This window comes from Phyllostomus discolor, chromosome 9 (assembly GCF_004126475.2).
Source record: "Phyllostomus discolor isolate MPI-MPIP mPhyDis1 chromosome 9, mPhyDis1.pri.v3, whole genome shotgun sequence".
Taxonomy (NCBI): Eukaryota; Metazoa; Chordata; class Mammalia; order Chiroptera; family Phyllostomidae; genus Phyllostomus; species Phyllostomus discolor.
In genome coordinates this window covers 64,434,429-64,451,804 of record NC_040911.2, presented here as the reverse complement: position 1 = coordinate 64,451,804, position 17,376 = coordinate 64,434,429, and the positions used below count along the sequence as shown (strand labels likewise).

General features: G+C 37.3%; 1 protein-coding gene across 3 annotated transcripts in view; it reads right to left on the bottom strand.

The window, feature by feature from the left end:
- Positions 1-17,376, bottom strand: part of RALGAPA2 (Ral GTPase activating protein catalytic subunit alpha 2) — a 369,400-nt gene that overhangs the window by 306,980 nt on the left and 45,044 nt on the right. For all 3 annotated transcript variants that reach the window (XM_036009474.1, XM_036009475.1, XM_028523690.2), the window contains exon 3: positions 16,877-16,929. In XM_036009474.1, the coding sequence (XP_035865367.1) occupies positions 16,877-16,929 (53 nt within the window). The remainder of the gene's footprint in view (positions 1-16,876; positions 16,930-17,376) is intronic.

Here is a 17,376-nt window from a genome sequence, read left to right as displayed (position 1 = left end):
AACCAGGCTCATCATGAAAAAAAGAGAAAGGACCCAAATAAATAAAGTCAGAAATGAAGAGAAAAAATAACAACTGACACCAAAGAAAGACAAAGGATTACAAGAAAATATTATGAATAATTATATGCCAACAAGCTAGACAACCTGGACAAAATGGATAAATTCCTAGTAACATACAATCTTCCAAAAATAAATCAAGAGGAAACAGAGGATTTGAATAGACAGAATATACCTAATGAAATTGAAGCAGTAATAAAAAAAACTCCCAACAAACAAAAGCCCTAGACCAGATGGCTTCATATATAAATTTTACCAAACATTCTGAGAACTAACAACTTTTCTTCTCAAACTATTTCCTAAAATTCAAGAGGAGGGAAGGCTCCCAAAATCATTTTATGAGGCTGGCATTATCCTAATTCCAAAACCAGATGAAGACACTACAAAGAAAATTACAGGCCAATATCGCTGATGAAAATACATGCTAAAATCCTCAGCAAAATATCAGCAAACTGAATATGTCACTACATCGAAAAGATCATAAACCACAATCAAGGGGAATTTATTCTGGGAATTCAAGGATGATACAACATTCACAAATCAATACATGTGATTCATCACATAAGCAAAATGAAGGATAAAAACCACATGATTACATCAACAGATGCAGAAAAAGCTTTTAATAAAATCCAGCACTCATTTATGACAAAACTCTCAGCAAAGTGGAAATAGAGGGAACATACCTAAACATAATAAAGGCCATGTATGACAAACCCACTGCCAGCATCATACTTAACAGGCAAAAACTACAGAATGTTCCCCTTAAGATCCGGAACAAGATAGGGATGTCTGCTTTCACCTCTTGTATTCAACATAGTACTGGAAATCCTAACTCCTCATACCCAACGTAGTACTGGAAATCCTAGTTACAGCAATCAGACAAGAAGAAGAAATAAAAGGCATCCAAGTTGGAAAGAAAGAAGGAAAATTGTCTCTTAATTGCAAATTACATGATACTGTACATAGAGAACCCCAAAGATTCCACCAAGAACCTACTAGAACTGATAAATGAAGTTAGCAAAGCAGCAGGATACAAAATTAAAATTCAGAAATCAGCTGCATTTTTATATGCTGATAACAAACTAACAGAAAGAGAAATTAAGAAAATAACACCATTTACAACTGCTTCAAAAAGAATCAAATACCTAGGAATAAACCCAACCAAGGAAGTAAAACACCTATACTCAGAAAATTATAAGACACTGAAGAAAGAAACTGAAGAAGATACAAATAAGTGGAAGTATATACCATGGTTCATGGATAGGACAAATTAATATCATTAAAATGTCTGTACTACACAAAGTAATCTATAGATTCAACACAATTCCCATCAAGATTCCAATGACATATTTCACAGAACTAGAACAAATATTTCAAAAATTTATATGGAACCACAAAAGGTCCTGCAGAGCAATAGTGATCCTGAAAAAGAAGAACAAAGTTGGAAGAATCACACTATCTAATATGAAACTATACTACAAGTCCATAGTAATAAAAACAACCTGGTATTGGCATAAAAACAGGCACACAGACTAATGGAACAGAATAGAGAGCCCAGAAATAAACCCACACCTTTATAGCCAATTAATATTAGAGGAAGGAAGCACATACAATGGATTAGAGATAGTTTATTCAATAAATGGTATTGGGAGAATTGCACAGATTATATGCAGAGAAAAATTACTCTATACTTCCTTATTACATTGCACACAAGAATAAATCCAAAATGAATCAAATACTTAAATGTTAGATCCAAAACCATCAAAATCCTAGAGGAAAACATAGGCAGAAAAATCTTGGACATTGCACACACAAATTTTTTATCAGATGTATCTGCCCCAGGCAAGGGACACAAACGCAAAAATAAACAAATGGGACTTCATTAAACTAAAAAGGTTTTGCACAGAAAAGGAAACCATCAACAAAATAAAAAGATAACCCACAGAATGGGAGAACATATTCGCTGACACATATGATAAATATCCAAAATTCGTAAAGTACTCACAAAACTCAATACCAAAAAAACAAACAACCCAATTAAAAAATGGTCAAAGGATTCCAACAGGAAGATGGCAGTGCAGTAGGTGGGGAGCAGAGCCCACTGACCCCAGCACACCGGTGGTACACTTAGCTGACCTTCTGAGGAACACAGTGAACAGCCAAGGGAATCCCAGCTTATATGAAGTTTGGAGGCCAAAATTGTAGAGGACATTGAAAAACAGACAGTAAGGAGATTGCATTAGGACAATAAGGTCCCTAGGACCAGTGCAGGAACCAAGGCTGCTGTGGCCTGGCACCTGCCGCAGAATTACTGGAGGCAAGCCAAATCAATAGCTCCATCCCCTATCAAACAGGGAGAACAGAGCAGCACCAGGATGGACCTGGATGCCTGAAGTCACTGGGGGGAATAAAGAAAGAGTGGGAGGTGCACAAAGGCAGTGTTTACCCACTGGGACTATGGACACTAGCTAGGTCATTACCAGAGAAATTGGGGATCTGGGTGACACCTGAAGAAGGGAGAAGAGTTGAGCCCTGTTGGACTCTGACCTGGATAGTCTCCGACCTGATTAGAAAGGGCTGTGTGAAAAGACGGGCATTTGTTAGGAGTGGCAGGCTTAAACAAGAGGATTCTATTCCAAAATAAGACTCTCAGTCGCTGTTGAAGGAACTCTCACACCACTGACACCCCTTGATTCTACCATGATTAGCTTGAGAAAAGAAATGAGGAGGTGCCCTACATGGACCATTCAGAGAAGGCAGCAGGGCTCAGGGAGTTAGCAGTCCCCAGAAAGACTTAATTCAGTGGGGGAGCTAAACTACCCAGAAGAGACTTTGAGAGTGCCCAACACCTAGGACAACGAAGAGGGAGAAGGTGGTATGTGAGATGTCTCTAAGTAGTGCTCCCCATGGAAAGCACAACTAGTAGATTAAAGGTGCCAGTCTGGTACAGATGGACAGAGGGGGCCTGGCAGTGCACAGAGGACCTTGGCTGGAGACTGGGCAACTGTGAAGATTGCAGCCCAGACCTGCCCCCATTCCTCACAAAACCATATGAAGAGAGAAAAGTGAAGCCCAACCCCCTCAGCCTGGGCATCCTGGAAGACCAAAAGAATTCCCTTGGTGGGTTTAAAGTAAGTACGAGTCTTCTTTTTTTTCTTCCTCCCCAACTGAGAGAGTAAGACCTGGAGCTGTGAAACCTCCAGAGACAAACCCAAGGCTAACTCCCAACAACTGAGAAACTGAGATAAATTTCACTTTGCTATTCTAGAGAACCTGCATGTTATTGTTTACTTGTATTATTATTATTTTTCATTATTTTTACTTCTTTATTAGTATTTTTTATTTCTCTTCTATTTAGTTTTTTTCATTTTGTTTAATTGCATTGTTTGACTGCTTTTCCTTGTTCTCTCTTTCATATTGTATTTTAATTTTCCTTCTTTCACTTCACTCGTTTTGCAATATCACACTACTCTTGGTCATGTACTTCCTATTCTTGTTATTCAGATCATATATTTCTTGTCATACTATTATTGTTCCAATATTGTAAATAATTTATTGTTCCACATAATTGCAAATACTACATAGCATTCCTTCCTTATCTTAGCCCATTTCACTATCTTCTAGAGCTTTATTACTATTGTGGTTAACTATTCTCTCCCACACTATGCCTACTTTCTATCCTTTACTCTCACTATATCTCATCACTTAACCTCACACAAAAGCTCTGTTTTCTGGATTCAGCTCACAATCCTTCTCCCCTCTAACAAGAGTCTTAATTTTTTTTTACCTTTTATAAAAAATGGCTAATTGGGTGAAATATCACCCAATTACTTAGCCAAAGGATCTCCTATATCTTCTCTACTTGTTGGTACTTTAAATCCCATTGAATACTTTCTCGCTGTCTTAATCCATTTTGCCTACACCCTGCAACTGATCACATTCAAGAGTAGGTGGGTCCTGCTGGAAGAGAGAACCCACCATCAAATGAACCACCAAAACACAAAAACCCAAGTACAACAAGACAGCCCACACAAACAAAAGAAAGGGAAACCCTACAGCATCCAGACAAAGAGATCAAAGAGACCACAGCAATGAATCCCAAAGAATTCCTACAATAGAGTTCACCCTGCAAAGACAGTGTAGCAGAACACCAGGAAGCACAGAAACAAACAAGAAGAGTCACCTAAAATGTGGAGACAAAAAAACCCCCCTGCAATCAAAAGACATGGAAGACTCCCCACTAAAAGAGCTAAATGTAAGCAAACTATCAGATATGGAATTCAAAATAATGGTTAGAAAGATGCTCAAGGAACTCACAGACAACAAGGAACTGAGTCAGAACTACAACAGTATGAAACAGGAAAAGACTATAAACAAAAACCAGGAAGAAATGAAGAATACAATTTCTGAAATAAAAAGCACACTAGAAGGAATTATAAGCAGGCTGGGTGAAGCAGAGGACCGACTTAGTGAGCTGGAAGACAAAGTGGAAAGAAACATCCAGGTTGAGCAGCTGCATGAAAAAAGACTAAAAAAATATGAAGATACCTTCAGAGAACTCCAAGATAACAGGAAAACAACAGCATATGAATCAAAGCAATACCAAAAGGAGAAGAAAGGGAACAAGGGTAGAAATCTTGTCTGACAAAATAATGACAGAAAACTTTCCAGATCTGGAGAGAGAAAAAAAACAACAAAGTTCAGGAGGCACAGAGAGTCCCAGTCAAAATGAACCTAAAGGGGACGACTTCAAGACATATCATAATTAAAATGCCAAATTTTGAAGACAAAGACAAAATCTTAAAAGCAGCAAGGCAGAAACAAGAAGTAACATACAAAGGGGATACAATAAGGCTAGCAGCTGATATCTCAACAAAAACACTCCAATTCAGTATAGAATGGCAAGAAATATTCCTAGTAATGAAAAACAAAGGCCTGCAACCAAGATTCCTCTACACAGTGAGGCTCTCAATTAAAATGGAAGGCCAAATAAGGAGTTTCCTAGACAAAAGAAGACTGAAAGAATACACCTCCAACAAACCAAAACTGCAAGAGATGCTAAATGGACTATTACAGGAAAAGAAGAGTAAGAAAGAGAGGAACACAGGTACAATTAAGGAAAAATGAATAAATAGCTATCATTAATAACCTTTAATGTTAATGGATTAAATGTTCCAACCAAAAGGCATAGTTACCTGAATGGATAAGAAATCATGACCCACACATATGTGGCCTACAAGAAACCCATGCCAGAACAAAAGACCTACACAACTGAAAGTAAAGGGTTAGAAAAAAAATATTCCAAGCAAATGGACAGGAAAAAAAAAGACAGAGTAGCAATACTCATATCAGACAAACTAGACTTCAAAATAAGATACATAAAAAGAGACACAGAAAGATACTTCATTACACTTGAGGAAAGAATCCATCAAGAAGGCATAAAAATTATAAACATACATGACCCAATACAGGAGCACCCAGATGCACAAGAAAAATGTGGAGGACTTCAAGAAAGATATTGACAGCAACACAATATCACCAATGATATTTAGGCACTGAACAATGCCCTATGCATAAAATATATACATATTTTATGTCCTTTCATCCCAAAAAAGCAAAATACAATCTTTTCAAATGCACATGGAACATTTTCAAAGACAGACCACATGATAGCACACAAAACAAACCTCAACAAATTGAAGAAAACTGATTATCATATCAAGCATTTTCTCCAGTCACAAGGGACTGAAACTAGAAACTAACCTCAAGGAAAAAACTCAAAAACATTCAAATTCATGGAGACTGAATAGCATGCAATTAAACAATGAATGGGTTAAGAATGTGATCAAGGAAGAAATCAGAAAGTTTCTGGAAACAAATGAAAATGAACTCCCAACAGCCCAAAACTTATAAGACACAGCCAAAGCAGTAATGAGAGGGAAGTTCATAGCAATACAGGCCTACCTAAAAAAGACAGAAACATTTCAAATACACAATGTAACCCTATACCTACAAGAACTGGAGGAACAACAACAAAGACAACTCTTCCCTCTACTTTCTACAAAGAGCAAGTAGAAGGAAGGAAACAATGAAGAGCAGAGCAGAATTAAACGACATAGAGACTAAAAGCACAATTCCAAGGATCAATAAATCCAGGAGCTGATTTTTGAAAAGATAAACAAAATCAACGAGCCTTTAAGCAGACTCATCAAAAACAAAAAGAGAGGCCCCAAATAAACACAATCAGTAACAAAAGAGAGATTACAACTGATACCACAGAAATATAAAGGATTGTAAGAAACTACTATGAAGAACTATATGCCAAGAAATTTGAAAATCTGGGTGAAATGGACAAATTTCTAGAAAAACATAATCTTCCAAATCTGAATGAAAAAGAAGCAAAAAGCTTGAACAGACCTATAACAGCTGACGGAGTTCAAAGCAGTAATCAAAAAACTCCTGGCACACAAAAGCCCTGGACTGGATGGTTTCATACGAGAATTTTATAAAACCTTCAAGGGACAGCTAACCCCTATCCTTCACAGACTATTCCAAAATATCCAAGAAGATGGAGGACTCCCAAACTCTTTTTATGAAGCCAGTATCACCCTACTCCCAAAATCAGACAAAGACACAACAAAGAAAGAAAACTACAGGCCAATACTGCTAATGAACATAGACAATAAAATGCTCAGCAAAATATTAGCAAATCACATAGGCAATACATCAAAAAGATCATATACCATGATCAAGCAGAGATGCAGGGATGGTATGATATATAAAAGTAATACATCACATAAACAAAAGGAAAGACAGAAATCCCATGATCACATCAAGACATGTGGAAAAAGCACTTGATAAGGTACACCACCCATTTATGAGAAAAAACACTCAGCAAAGTGGGAGTAGAGGGAGCATACCTCAACATAATAAAGGCCACATATGAGAAACCTACAGCCAACATCATACTTAATGGGCAAAACTAAAAACTTTCCCACTAAGATCAGGAACAAGACAAGGTTGTCTGTTTTCACCACTCCTATTCAACATAGTAGTGGAAGTCCTAGCCACAGCAATCAGACAAGAAAAAGAAAGAAAAGGTATCCAAATTGAAAAGGAGGGAGCAAAACATTGTTTGAAGATGACATGATAGTGTATATACAAAACCCTAAAAGAGTCTGTCAAAAATCTACTCAACCTAACACATGATTTTGGCAAAAGAGCAGGATACAAAGTCAACATTCAGAAATCAAAGGCATTTTTGTACACCAACAATGAAATATCAGAAACAGAAATCAGGAAAAAAAATCCCATTTGATATAGCAACAAGAAAAATAAAGTTACCTAGAAATGAACCTAACCAAGCAGGTAAAAGACCTGTACTCAGAAAACTAAACAACGCTGAAGAAAAAAATTAAGGAAGACACAAATAAATGAAAGCAAGTACCATGTTCATGGATTGGAAGAATTAACATCATCAAAATGGCCATATTACCCAAAGCAATTTACAGATTCAATGCAATCTCCATTGAATTAGCAATGGCATATTTCACAGAGATAGAACAAACAATTCAAAAAGTTATATGGAAGCATAAACGACTTTGAATACCACAGCAATTTTGAGAAAGAACAGCAAACTAGGAAGGATCACAATGCCTGATATCAAACTGTACTACAAGGCCACTGTAATTCAAACAGCCTGGTACTGGCAATAAGAACAGACACAGATCAGTGGAAGAGCATAGAGAGCCCAGAAATAAACCCAAGTCTCTATGGTCAATTGATATTCAACAAAGGAGGAGAAAGCATAAAATGGAGTAAAAATAACCTCTTCAACAAATTGTGTTGGGAGATCTGGACAGCTACATGCAACAAAATGAAACACAACCACCAACTTACACCATACACAAAAATAAACTGAAAATGGATAAAAGACTTAAATATAAGTACTGACACCATAAAAGTCCTAGAGGAAAACACTGACAGGAAAAATCTCAGACATTTCATGCAGCAACATCTTCACTAATATGTCCCCTAAAGCAAGGGACATAAAGGAAAGAATAAAAAGTGGGACCTCATCAAATTAAAAAGTTTCTGCATGGCTAAAGAAAACAGCATTAAAATGAAAAGAGAACCAACTATATGGGAAAACATATTTGCCAATGATACCTCAGACAAGGTATCTCCAAAATATATAAAGATCTCACATGACTCCACTCCAAGAAGACAAATTCAACCTAATTAAATAATGGGCAAAAGGCTTGAACAGACACTTCTCCAAGGAAGAAATACAGAGGGCCTAGAGACATATGAAAGGATGCTCAGCATCACTAGCCAACAGAGAGATGCAAATTTAAACCAAAATGAGATACCACTTCACCCTGGTAAGAATGGCCATCATAAATAAATCAACAAACAAGTGTTAGAGAGGATGTGGAGAAAAGGGCTGTTGGTGGGAATGTGAACTGGCACAGGCACTGGGAAAAACAGTACGGAATTTCATCAGAAAACTAAAAATGGAACTGCCTTTCAACCCAACAATTCCAGTGCTGGGATTATACCCTAAGAACTCTGGAAAAAAAACAATTCAAAAGAACCTATGCAAGAACCCATTGTTCACAGCAGCACAATTTACAATAGCCAAGCGCTGGAGGCAACCTAAGTGCCCATCAGTAAATGTGTGGATCCAAAAACTACAGTACATTTACAAGATGGAATACTACACAGCAGAAAGAAAGAAGGAGCTTCTACCCTTCGAGACAGAATGAATGGATCTAGAGAGCATTATGCTAAGTGAAACAAGCCAGGTGGTGAAAGACAAATACCATATGATCTCACCTATAAGTGGAACCTAATCAACAAACAAAACAAGCAAGCAAAATATAACCAGAGACATTGAAATAAAGAACTGACAATAACCATATGGGAAGTGGGAGGTGATAAAGTAGGGAAAAAGTGGAGGGGTTTTCAGGAACTACTGTAAAGGACACATGGACAACATCAAATGGGGGGTAGGATAGAGGGTGGGAGGCAGGAATGGCTGGTATGTGGGGGAGTGGAGGGGGAAAATGGAGACAACGGTACTTGAACAAGAATTAAAAATTAATAAAAGAATAAAAATAAAAAATAGAAATAAAAATTAAAATTAAAAATGGTCAAAGGACTTGAATAGACACTTCTCCAAAGAGGACATACAGATGGCCAATAGATATATGAAAGGATGCTCAATGTCACTAATCATGAGAGAATTGTGAATAAAAACCATAATGAGATACCATCTTACACCTGTCAAAATGTTTACCATCAATAAATCAAAAAACAAGTGCTGGCAAGGATGTGGAGAAAAGGAAACCCATTTGTACTGTTGGTAGGAATGCAGACTCATGCAGCCACTGTGGAAAGTAATATGGAGAAACCAAAAAAATTAAAAATAGATCTGCCTTTTGACCCAGCGATTCCATTTCTGGCAATATATCTGAAGAAATCCAAAACACCAATTTGAAAGACCATAAGCACCCCTATGTTCATTGCAGTGTTATTTACAATCACCAAGATATGAAAGCAGCCCAAGTGTCCATCAACAGATATGTGGTAAAACAAGTATGGGACATTTACAGAATGGAATTCTACTTGGACATAAAAAAGAATAAAATTTTACCCTTTGCAACAGTAAGGATGGACCTGGAGAAAATTTTGCTAAGTGAAATAAGCCAGTCAGAGAAAGACAAATACCATATAATTTCACTCAGGAGTAGAATCTAACGAACAAACTAAACTAAAAAGAAAAACAGAAACTGACTCATAGATGGAGAACTGATGACAGCTAGTGGGGTTGGAGGAGGTTGGGGGATGGAGGGATTGAGCAAAAAAAAAAAAAAGGAGTCATGAACATGAACAACAGGGTGGTGACTGCTGAGGGGAGAGGGTAGAAGAGGACTAAATGGTAATAGAAAAAAATACAATAAATATTATACACTTAAAAATAAAATAAAAAGTAAAAAGATAAATAAAAATTCTTCAACTAGTTATTTTGTGGTAAACCTGCAGAACACCAAAGAATAAAAAGAAAGATTTTAAGAGAAGCCAGGGAGAAAAGGTATTTAAAGGAACAGCAATTAAACTGAGAGCAGAGTTTAAAACTGCTACAATGGCAAATAGACAATATAGTAAAATGATATCTGTATAGCATAACACAAATACTTTCACTACTATTACCAGTATTACTACCAATAATAATAATGTTCCTATTATAAATAACTGTTTCAAGACAATGAAGATTAATCTAGAGCAGATAAAGCTGAAGAGATTGTGACCTCTAAAAGGGTCATGCAAATAAGTTTGAAAACTTCAGTAATAAGAACAAAGTCTTAAGATTCTTCAAATTCTAGCCCTGGCTGGCGAAGCTCAGTGGATTGAGCGCGGACTGGGAACCAAAGTGTCCTAGATTCGATTCCCAGCCAGGGTACATTCCTGAGTTGCAGGCCATAACCCCCAGCAACCGCACATTGATGTTTCTCTTTCTCTCTCTCCCCCCCTCTCTCTCTCTCCCTCTCCCTGCCTTCCCTCCCTAAAAAAAAAATAAATAAATAAATGAATAAATAAATCTTAAAAAAAAAAGATTCTTCAAATTCTTAGAAAAACATAAAATTTACCAAACATGAATTAAGAAAAAGTAGAAAACTAGAATAGTACAAAAATAATACTAAATCTATTGAAGAAAATAATCTTCCCATGAAAAAATTAAACAAAAAAGCACCAGTTTCAGCTAGTTTTTACATAAAAAGACTAAAAACCTTCCAGAAACCAGCCATTTAAAGCTTATACAAACTATTTTATGTAATAGAAAAAGAAGAAATGCCTGACAACAGGTTCTATAAGCTTTATAAAAGGATCATTTGAAGACAATATGAGAAAGGGGAATTTGAGCCTACTTCAGTTGTAAACATAGATCTAACAATGTAAATAAAATATTAGCCTCCAAAAAACTCAGAACTATAATTCACCACATTAATATTCATGAATAACTATATATATTATATCAATCAATGAAGGAAAAAACATTCAATAACTTCAAGACCCATCTATGATTTTTTTATAAATCTTACCAAACAAGGAATAGAAACAAAGTTCTTTAATGTGACCAAATACATACCCATAATTTACAGAAAACATTATTCCTAATGTGGAGACATTAATGAAACTCTCTTTAAATCAGAAACAGAATGACCACCTTTATTATTTCTATTTACCAATATATTAGGTCGGTCAAAAATCTGTTTAGTTTTTTCTGTAAAATAAAAGAAATATTTTTCATTTTCACCAGTAACTTCATTGACTGGATATTTTAAGTGTACTGACTATCTCCCATGTGCTATAACATTGACTGTTCTCAACTAATGTCTCCATTTGATCGCTATCAACTTCAACTGGTCTATCCGACTGTGGAGTACCATCCAGCAAGGAAGCTCCAGCACAAAACTTCACAAACCACTTTTTTACACGATAAATCAGTCACAGCACCTTCTCCATACACTACACAAATCTTTTATTGCATTTCCATTACATTTTTAACTTTCTTGAAGTAATAAAGCATAACCTACCAAAAATGCTGCATATTTTCTTCCATCTTCAATATTAAAATGTTAAAATGGCTACACAAAAATTCACCAATTTGGGTTTTTTTTAATACATGCTGATATTGTAACCAAATAGCAAGTGGGGTCCTTCTGCCCACCACTCCCCTCTAGGCAAAATTCTGAAGGCAGAGGTTTGGTAATAAAGGGAAAGAGTCTATTAAAAAGCTACACAATTTTGGAATAATAGCTTTCCACATGTGTTAGTCACTTAAGCCTATCAATTAAAGCTAAAATCTTTAACTCTTTAGTTATAGCTTTAATCACTTAAACCTATCAATTAAGGCTAAACTCTGCCTGAGTTCTCCTATCTTTCTCCCTGTTAGTTTTTAATTGTCTTATTTCTATAGGATTAGTTTCAAACAAAAAAACATAAGATACAAAAGCTACACAATTTTGAAAGAATGGCAGGCTTTTGCCTCAGAGTCCTCCCCTCTAGAATACCCAAAGAAGAATAATCCAGCCACCCTCTTCCAAGCCAGTCAGATCCTAGGCTGTACCTGAATTTCCTTCCCATCCAAAATACTGTCTGTTGGAAAATGCAGGCAGCTGCAAAATGATCATCCAGGCATCCTTGAGGAAGAAGAGCCTGAGAGCCAGTCTCTGCTCTCTCTCTCTTTTTTGTTTAATCTTCTGTCCCTTAATTCCATGCACTCTGGAGGCATTCAGCTTCTTAGCCGAGTCTGTCCTAGACTGTTTACCATTGCCTCAGACAACCTCCTCCTACGGCCTCTCCTAACTCCTCCCCAGTGATGTGATCAGATCTCTCTGTATCAATTCTCCCCTTTAACACTTCGGGACCTTTGCAATCTTACAAAGGCAAACAGATGAAGGTCTCATTCTGTAGTTACTTTCTGCTGGCCATGGGCACAGTCCTACCTATCCTCTGGTCCAGAAATCTCTAACAGAAATGGGGCATGGAGTGGAGGGAGGCCTTCACACAAGAAAGAAGGACCTTGCAAAGTCGAGGTTAGTTCACTAATCCTGGGGAGCGGTGTGCAAAATATCTGAAGGATAGCATTGCTAGACAAGTTGGCCTTCTTGTCATACTCTGGAGATAACAAATTTGGCAAGAGAGTTAGAAGGCACAATTGGCACCATAACCAGTAAAGGACAAAGCTACAGACCAATTCTACAATGTCTTTAATTAAGAAAGAGTGGCTTCCTTGGAGGAAGGTGTGTAAAGCATGTCACACATGTCCAGAGCCCTTTTGACCACTATACTTAACTGAGGGTGAGGGGAAATATTTTAGAATTCTCCCCTTTAACACTTTTGGGCCCTTTCTGTCCAAACCATTAGAACAGAAAATGAAAGCAGTTTTAAGCGAAGCTGACAGACCACCCCATATTTCACCACTCAACCACTCAGTCCGATCAAGCCGTACAGTCTGAGGAGGTGGCTGTTTAGCCCATGCAGATGGGCTTCTCTAATGAGGCCTATACTGTGTAAACAGTTACCAAGGTAATGAGAGCATAGGCATATGCCCTACAAAAACAGAAGGAAGAACACACAGGTTAATTCACACAATAACCCATAAACCAGTCTTCAAGTCCATGAGGCTACCTTATGAGAAGACATTCAGCTGCATTAACACCATTCTTTTGCTGGGATGATATTAAACAGTGACAATCTGACAAATTCTTCCTGCCCATAAATTGAACATCTCTGATGATGTCACAAATGCAGCTTAACTTCCATTTGAAAACAAAACTTTGAAGACAGTTCGCTGCACTAGACCAATGTCCACCACTGAGTATTGTGATTTTCCTTATAATACGATTTTTCTCCTTAAGATCACTCTTGATATCCTCAAAAGGACTGCATTAGGTCCAGTTTTAATTTTTGACTGTTCATTTGTATAAACACAAGAAGAAACAATTGATCACACAGGACCTTTAAGTCTGCTTTGCTGGACCTCACACAAGGAACCTTTAGACTGACCCTTAGTCTACCCTTCAGGGCACAGAAGCCAAGCCACACACCTGCTATCCAGTACTGCCTTTAGTACCTGCTTCCCTCAAGTCCTTGAGGTTCCTGTACTGTTTTAAAGTTTCTCCTTTCCATCTTTCAGGAAAGCAACCTTCATTCCTTCCCTGGAAAGACTGCCATGAACCACTTGACCAGACATGGAACCAGGCCATTTCTACAGTGGGCTTTTGCTAGCTTCTTTGAAAGTCAATCTCAGTTCCTCAAGACTTTCTGGTAACAACCAGAGCCCCAGTGTGCCTCCTTTAGGCATGACCTTCCAATCAAAATTTTGGTTGACAAAACCACCATTGGCAACTAGTTTTACTGATTTACTGCAAAGAAACCTTATGTCATCACTCACTCCTACAGAATGCCAAATTCTGGAGGGATCAGGTAGAGAGAAAAATATAACGCATGAAGGAAAATCCCTGTCCTTCTAATATCCACCAAAATTTCATTTCTATGCCTTTTACCTTTCATTGTTTACTTTCCATTTGATGTGAAGTTTTAATTCTCCCTGACAAACCTCAATTTCCTTTTGGAACAGAAACAAAGCAAAATCCGAAGCAAAGACAGAGTTCCAAAAGAAGAAAGGGAACTAGAACTAGCCTTAGAATCTTGTCTCACTTCCCACCGGCCCCACTAACTGGCCACACAGGCAACCTTTCCAAGGTCCCAAATGGCCCAAAGCCTCACTGGTAGAGGCACTCTCTCGCCTACCAGGGCATCCACTGGTGTCTTTACAGAGATATACCCTCTCCCCACCCAGTCTCACATCATAGACATGCTGTCTCTCTTGCCCCAAGCCAGATTTCACCAGCGCCAAATGACTCTTCCTTGGTCCCAAATGACAAAAGCATTCTGTCCAACTGGTTTCACAGATGACCTCTCCTAGATCCCAAAGGCCAAACAGAAGAGACAGAGGATTCCTGATGTACCCAAAACAGTAAATTTCAAGCCATGTCCCCATAAAACAAAAAACGAACAAAGAAACCAAGCAAGCAAAAAATAACCACATCCAAGAGTAAGATTTCCTTTCCTCCAGGTTTAAAACTTTCACAACCTCCTATATATACCTTTACTCATTTAGATTTAGCCATAACTCACTTTCAATCCTTGTTCTTTTCCCTACTGGGAAGGACCACATTCAAATACAGTATCTGGCAACTAAAAGTCTCTAGCTTACAAGCACATGAATAAAGTAAAACAAATAATGTCACCCTGTATTAGAGTTCACTGTTCTTGTCTGAAAGAGGAATTTCAAATCTGGAGGAGTACAGGTCCAGCTTTCCCTTTCAGCATCAAACACAGCAGCAGGGTCTGTGTTATCAGGTGGTACCAGTTTTACCCATGTGTAGTGGATCCAGGGCTTGATTCCTGTTAGCTTTAGGGAAGAATGCGTTGTCAACAGGATATCATAGGGACCTATCCATTGTTTTGGCTAGCTGCTGTTTAGGGCCTTGAGTCTTCTAGGTCTTTTATGTGTCTTTGAGTGTGGTTAGTACAAATAGCACTAGTTGTATTTCAATCATCTGTTTCCCTGAGTAGGGTGATATAAGCTATTACCATCTGTTTGGGGAAAAGTATAAACCATATTCTTTTAAGTGTCCTTGGTTTAGGAAAGATAGGATTTTGCAATTTACTAGATGGCTGTGAATTGCTTGGTCAATTAACAATTTACTTAGTTTTCCTATTCCACTTGTTCTAGCTTACTAGCTTGTCTCATATTTATACAACTGATACAAGGACATAAATAAATCTCAAAAATATTTTTCTAACCAAATAAGCCAGGCATAAAAAAATATATACTATATGCTTTCATATATACAAAGTTCTAGAAAATTCAAACCTAATCTATTGTATTTTTCTTTTTTTTAGTTCAGGCATTCCCTTCTCCACTGGCCCTTCTCCCTACAATACACACATTGATTGGCACCTATGGGGTCTTTCCTCCTACCTTTGGGGTCCTGCCTCTTCTTCTGGTCTCACCATAGTGTTTCTAAGAACACCATGGCCTGCTTTATCTTCCTTGCTTCCTGGTCATTGTAAACTTTAAAGACTATGTCTATCAGCTGAGAGGGATTCATTCCCAATGTCCTACCTAACTTCTGGAATTTCCTGCTAATATCTGGGGCACTTTGCCCAGTAAATGTCATGTTCACCATCCGCATATTTTCTGGTGCCTCTGGGTCAGCATCAATGTACTTCCTATAGCCCTGATGGATCCTCTCTAAAAATTCAGAAGGATTCTCATTTGGCTTTTCCTGAAGGGCTTGTATCATATTCAGACTTTTTTGTTTGGGCACCCCCTTCTAAAGCCCTTTATACACTTCCAGTATACACTTTCTGTTGTGTTTCAGGAAGGTTAGGTCACCACCATTTGGGTTCCAGTTAGGCTCTGTCATGAGAATTTTCCCAGCTGGGTTGGGGGTCCTATTGAGATGCTCTTGTTGGAGATGTTGGGCCTCTTCATTACCCCCATTTATAACCAGCCATCTCTCATCTGCAGTTAACAAGATATTTAGAGGAGCCTATACATCTGCCTGTGCCTTGAAACCCTGAATAATTTCTAGATAACCAACAATTAACTTTCAGAGCCCATAATTTGGTTCTCATCTAGCTTGCAAGGTACCAGTTATCTGGCCATTTGTCTGATGCATTTGGAAAAAAAAAAGACTTTAAGCTTAATAGATCAAAAATAAAACCCAAATGTCATTTCAACTTTGAAGAGAATATATAATCAATACACATGGATACATGGATACATACAAAGGTTGCAACCTCACCAGTAGTAAGAAAAATATATATTAAAAACAACAAGTTTTTTCATGTCAGTTTGCATATATAAAAAAGACAAATCATGTCCAGTGTTGGTCAGTGAAATTTACATAAGACTTCCAGATAAGTTTACATATAACTTTATATGACCTTTTTGAAGAGCAATTTGGCATTATCAACATTTAAAATATGCATATGTTTCCATCCAACAATTTCATGTCTAGATACTCACACAGAAAAAGTTCTCCCACATATCTACAAAAAAAATCACAAGAACCCTTTTTTTGCAGTATTATTAGTAAAAATGGAAGGAAGAAAGGAAGGGAGGGAGGGAGGGAGGGAGGGTCCGTTTTTATTTGTCTTCAAGTAAAATCAAAGATATAAAATACCAAATTTTCAACAAGAATCTTAAAAGCTAAATGAATTAATAAAAACTTACCTCAAAAAGAAAGAGGATGGAGTCAAGCTCCTCCCTTTGTGACTTATTATTCCCTGGAATATTAAAAAAAAAGATAGTTATCACACAATGTATAAATTTTAGGATATTAAAAACTTATGTTAAAAAGTATCTTAAAACATTAAAAGCCTCAACATACATTTATTTATTGAAATAATATTGGGAGGTAGTGTGGAACCCACATTAGGAATGCAGATGAACTAACAACCTAGGCTCCACATCTAGCAGAGCTGCTGCTCGCTAACTGTTTAAACACAGCTTCCATGTTTTCCAAGTTGTTAACAACCCATGACAGGTAATTTATTCATTTCTCAATTAGTTACTTAAGAGGTCAAATTATGATACAGTGCACAGTAAAACAGAAGAAAGAGTTCTAATTTTGTGATATGAAGAGGCATAGAGCAGTAATAACCATAAAAGTCACATATATCTTTAAGCAATTGCACACTGCTCTTTTTGATAAGAATAATAATAAAAATTGT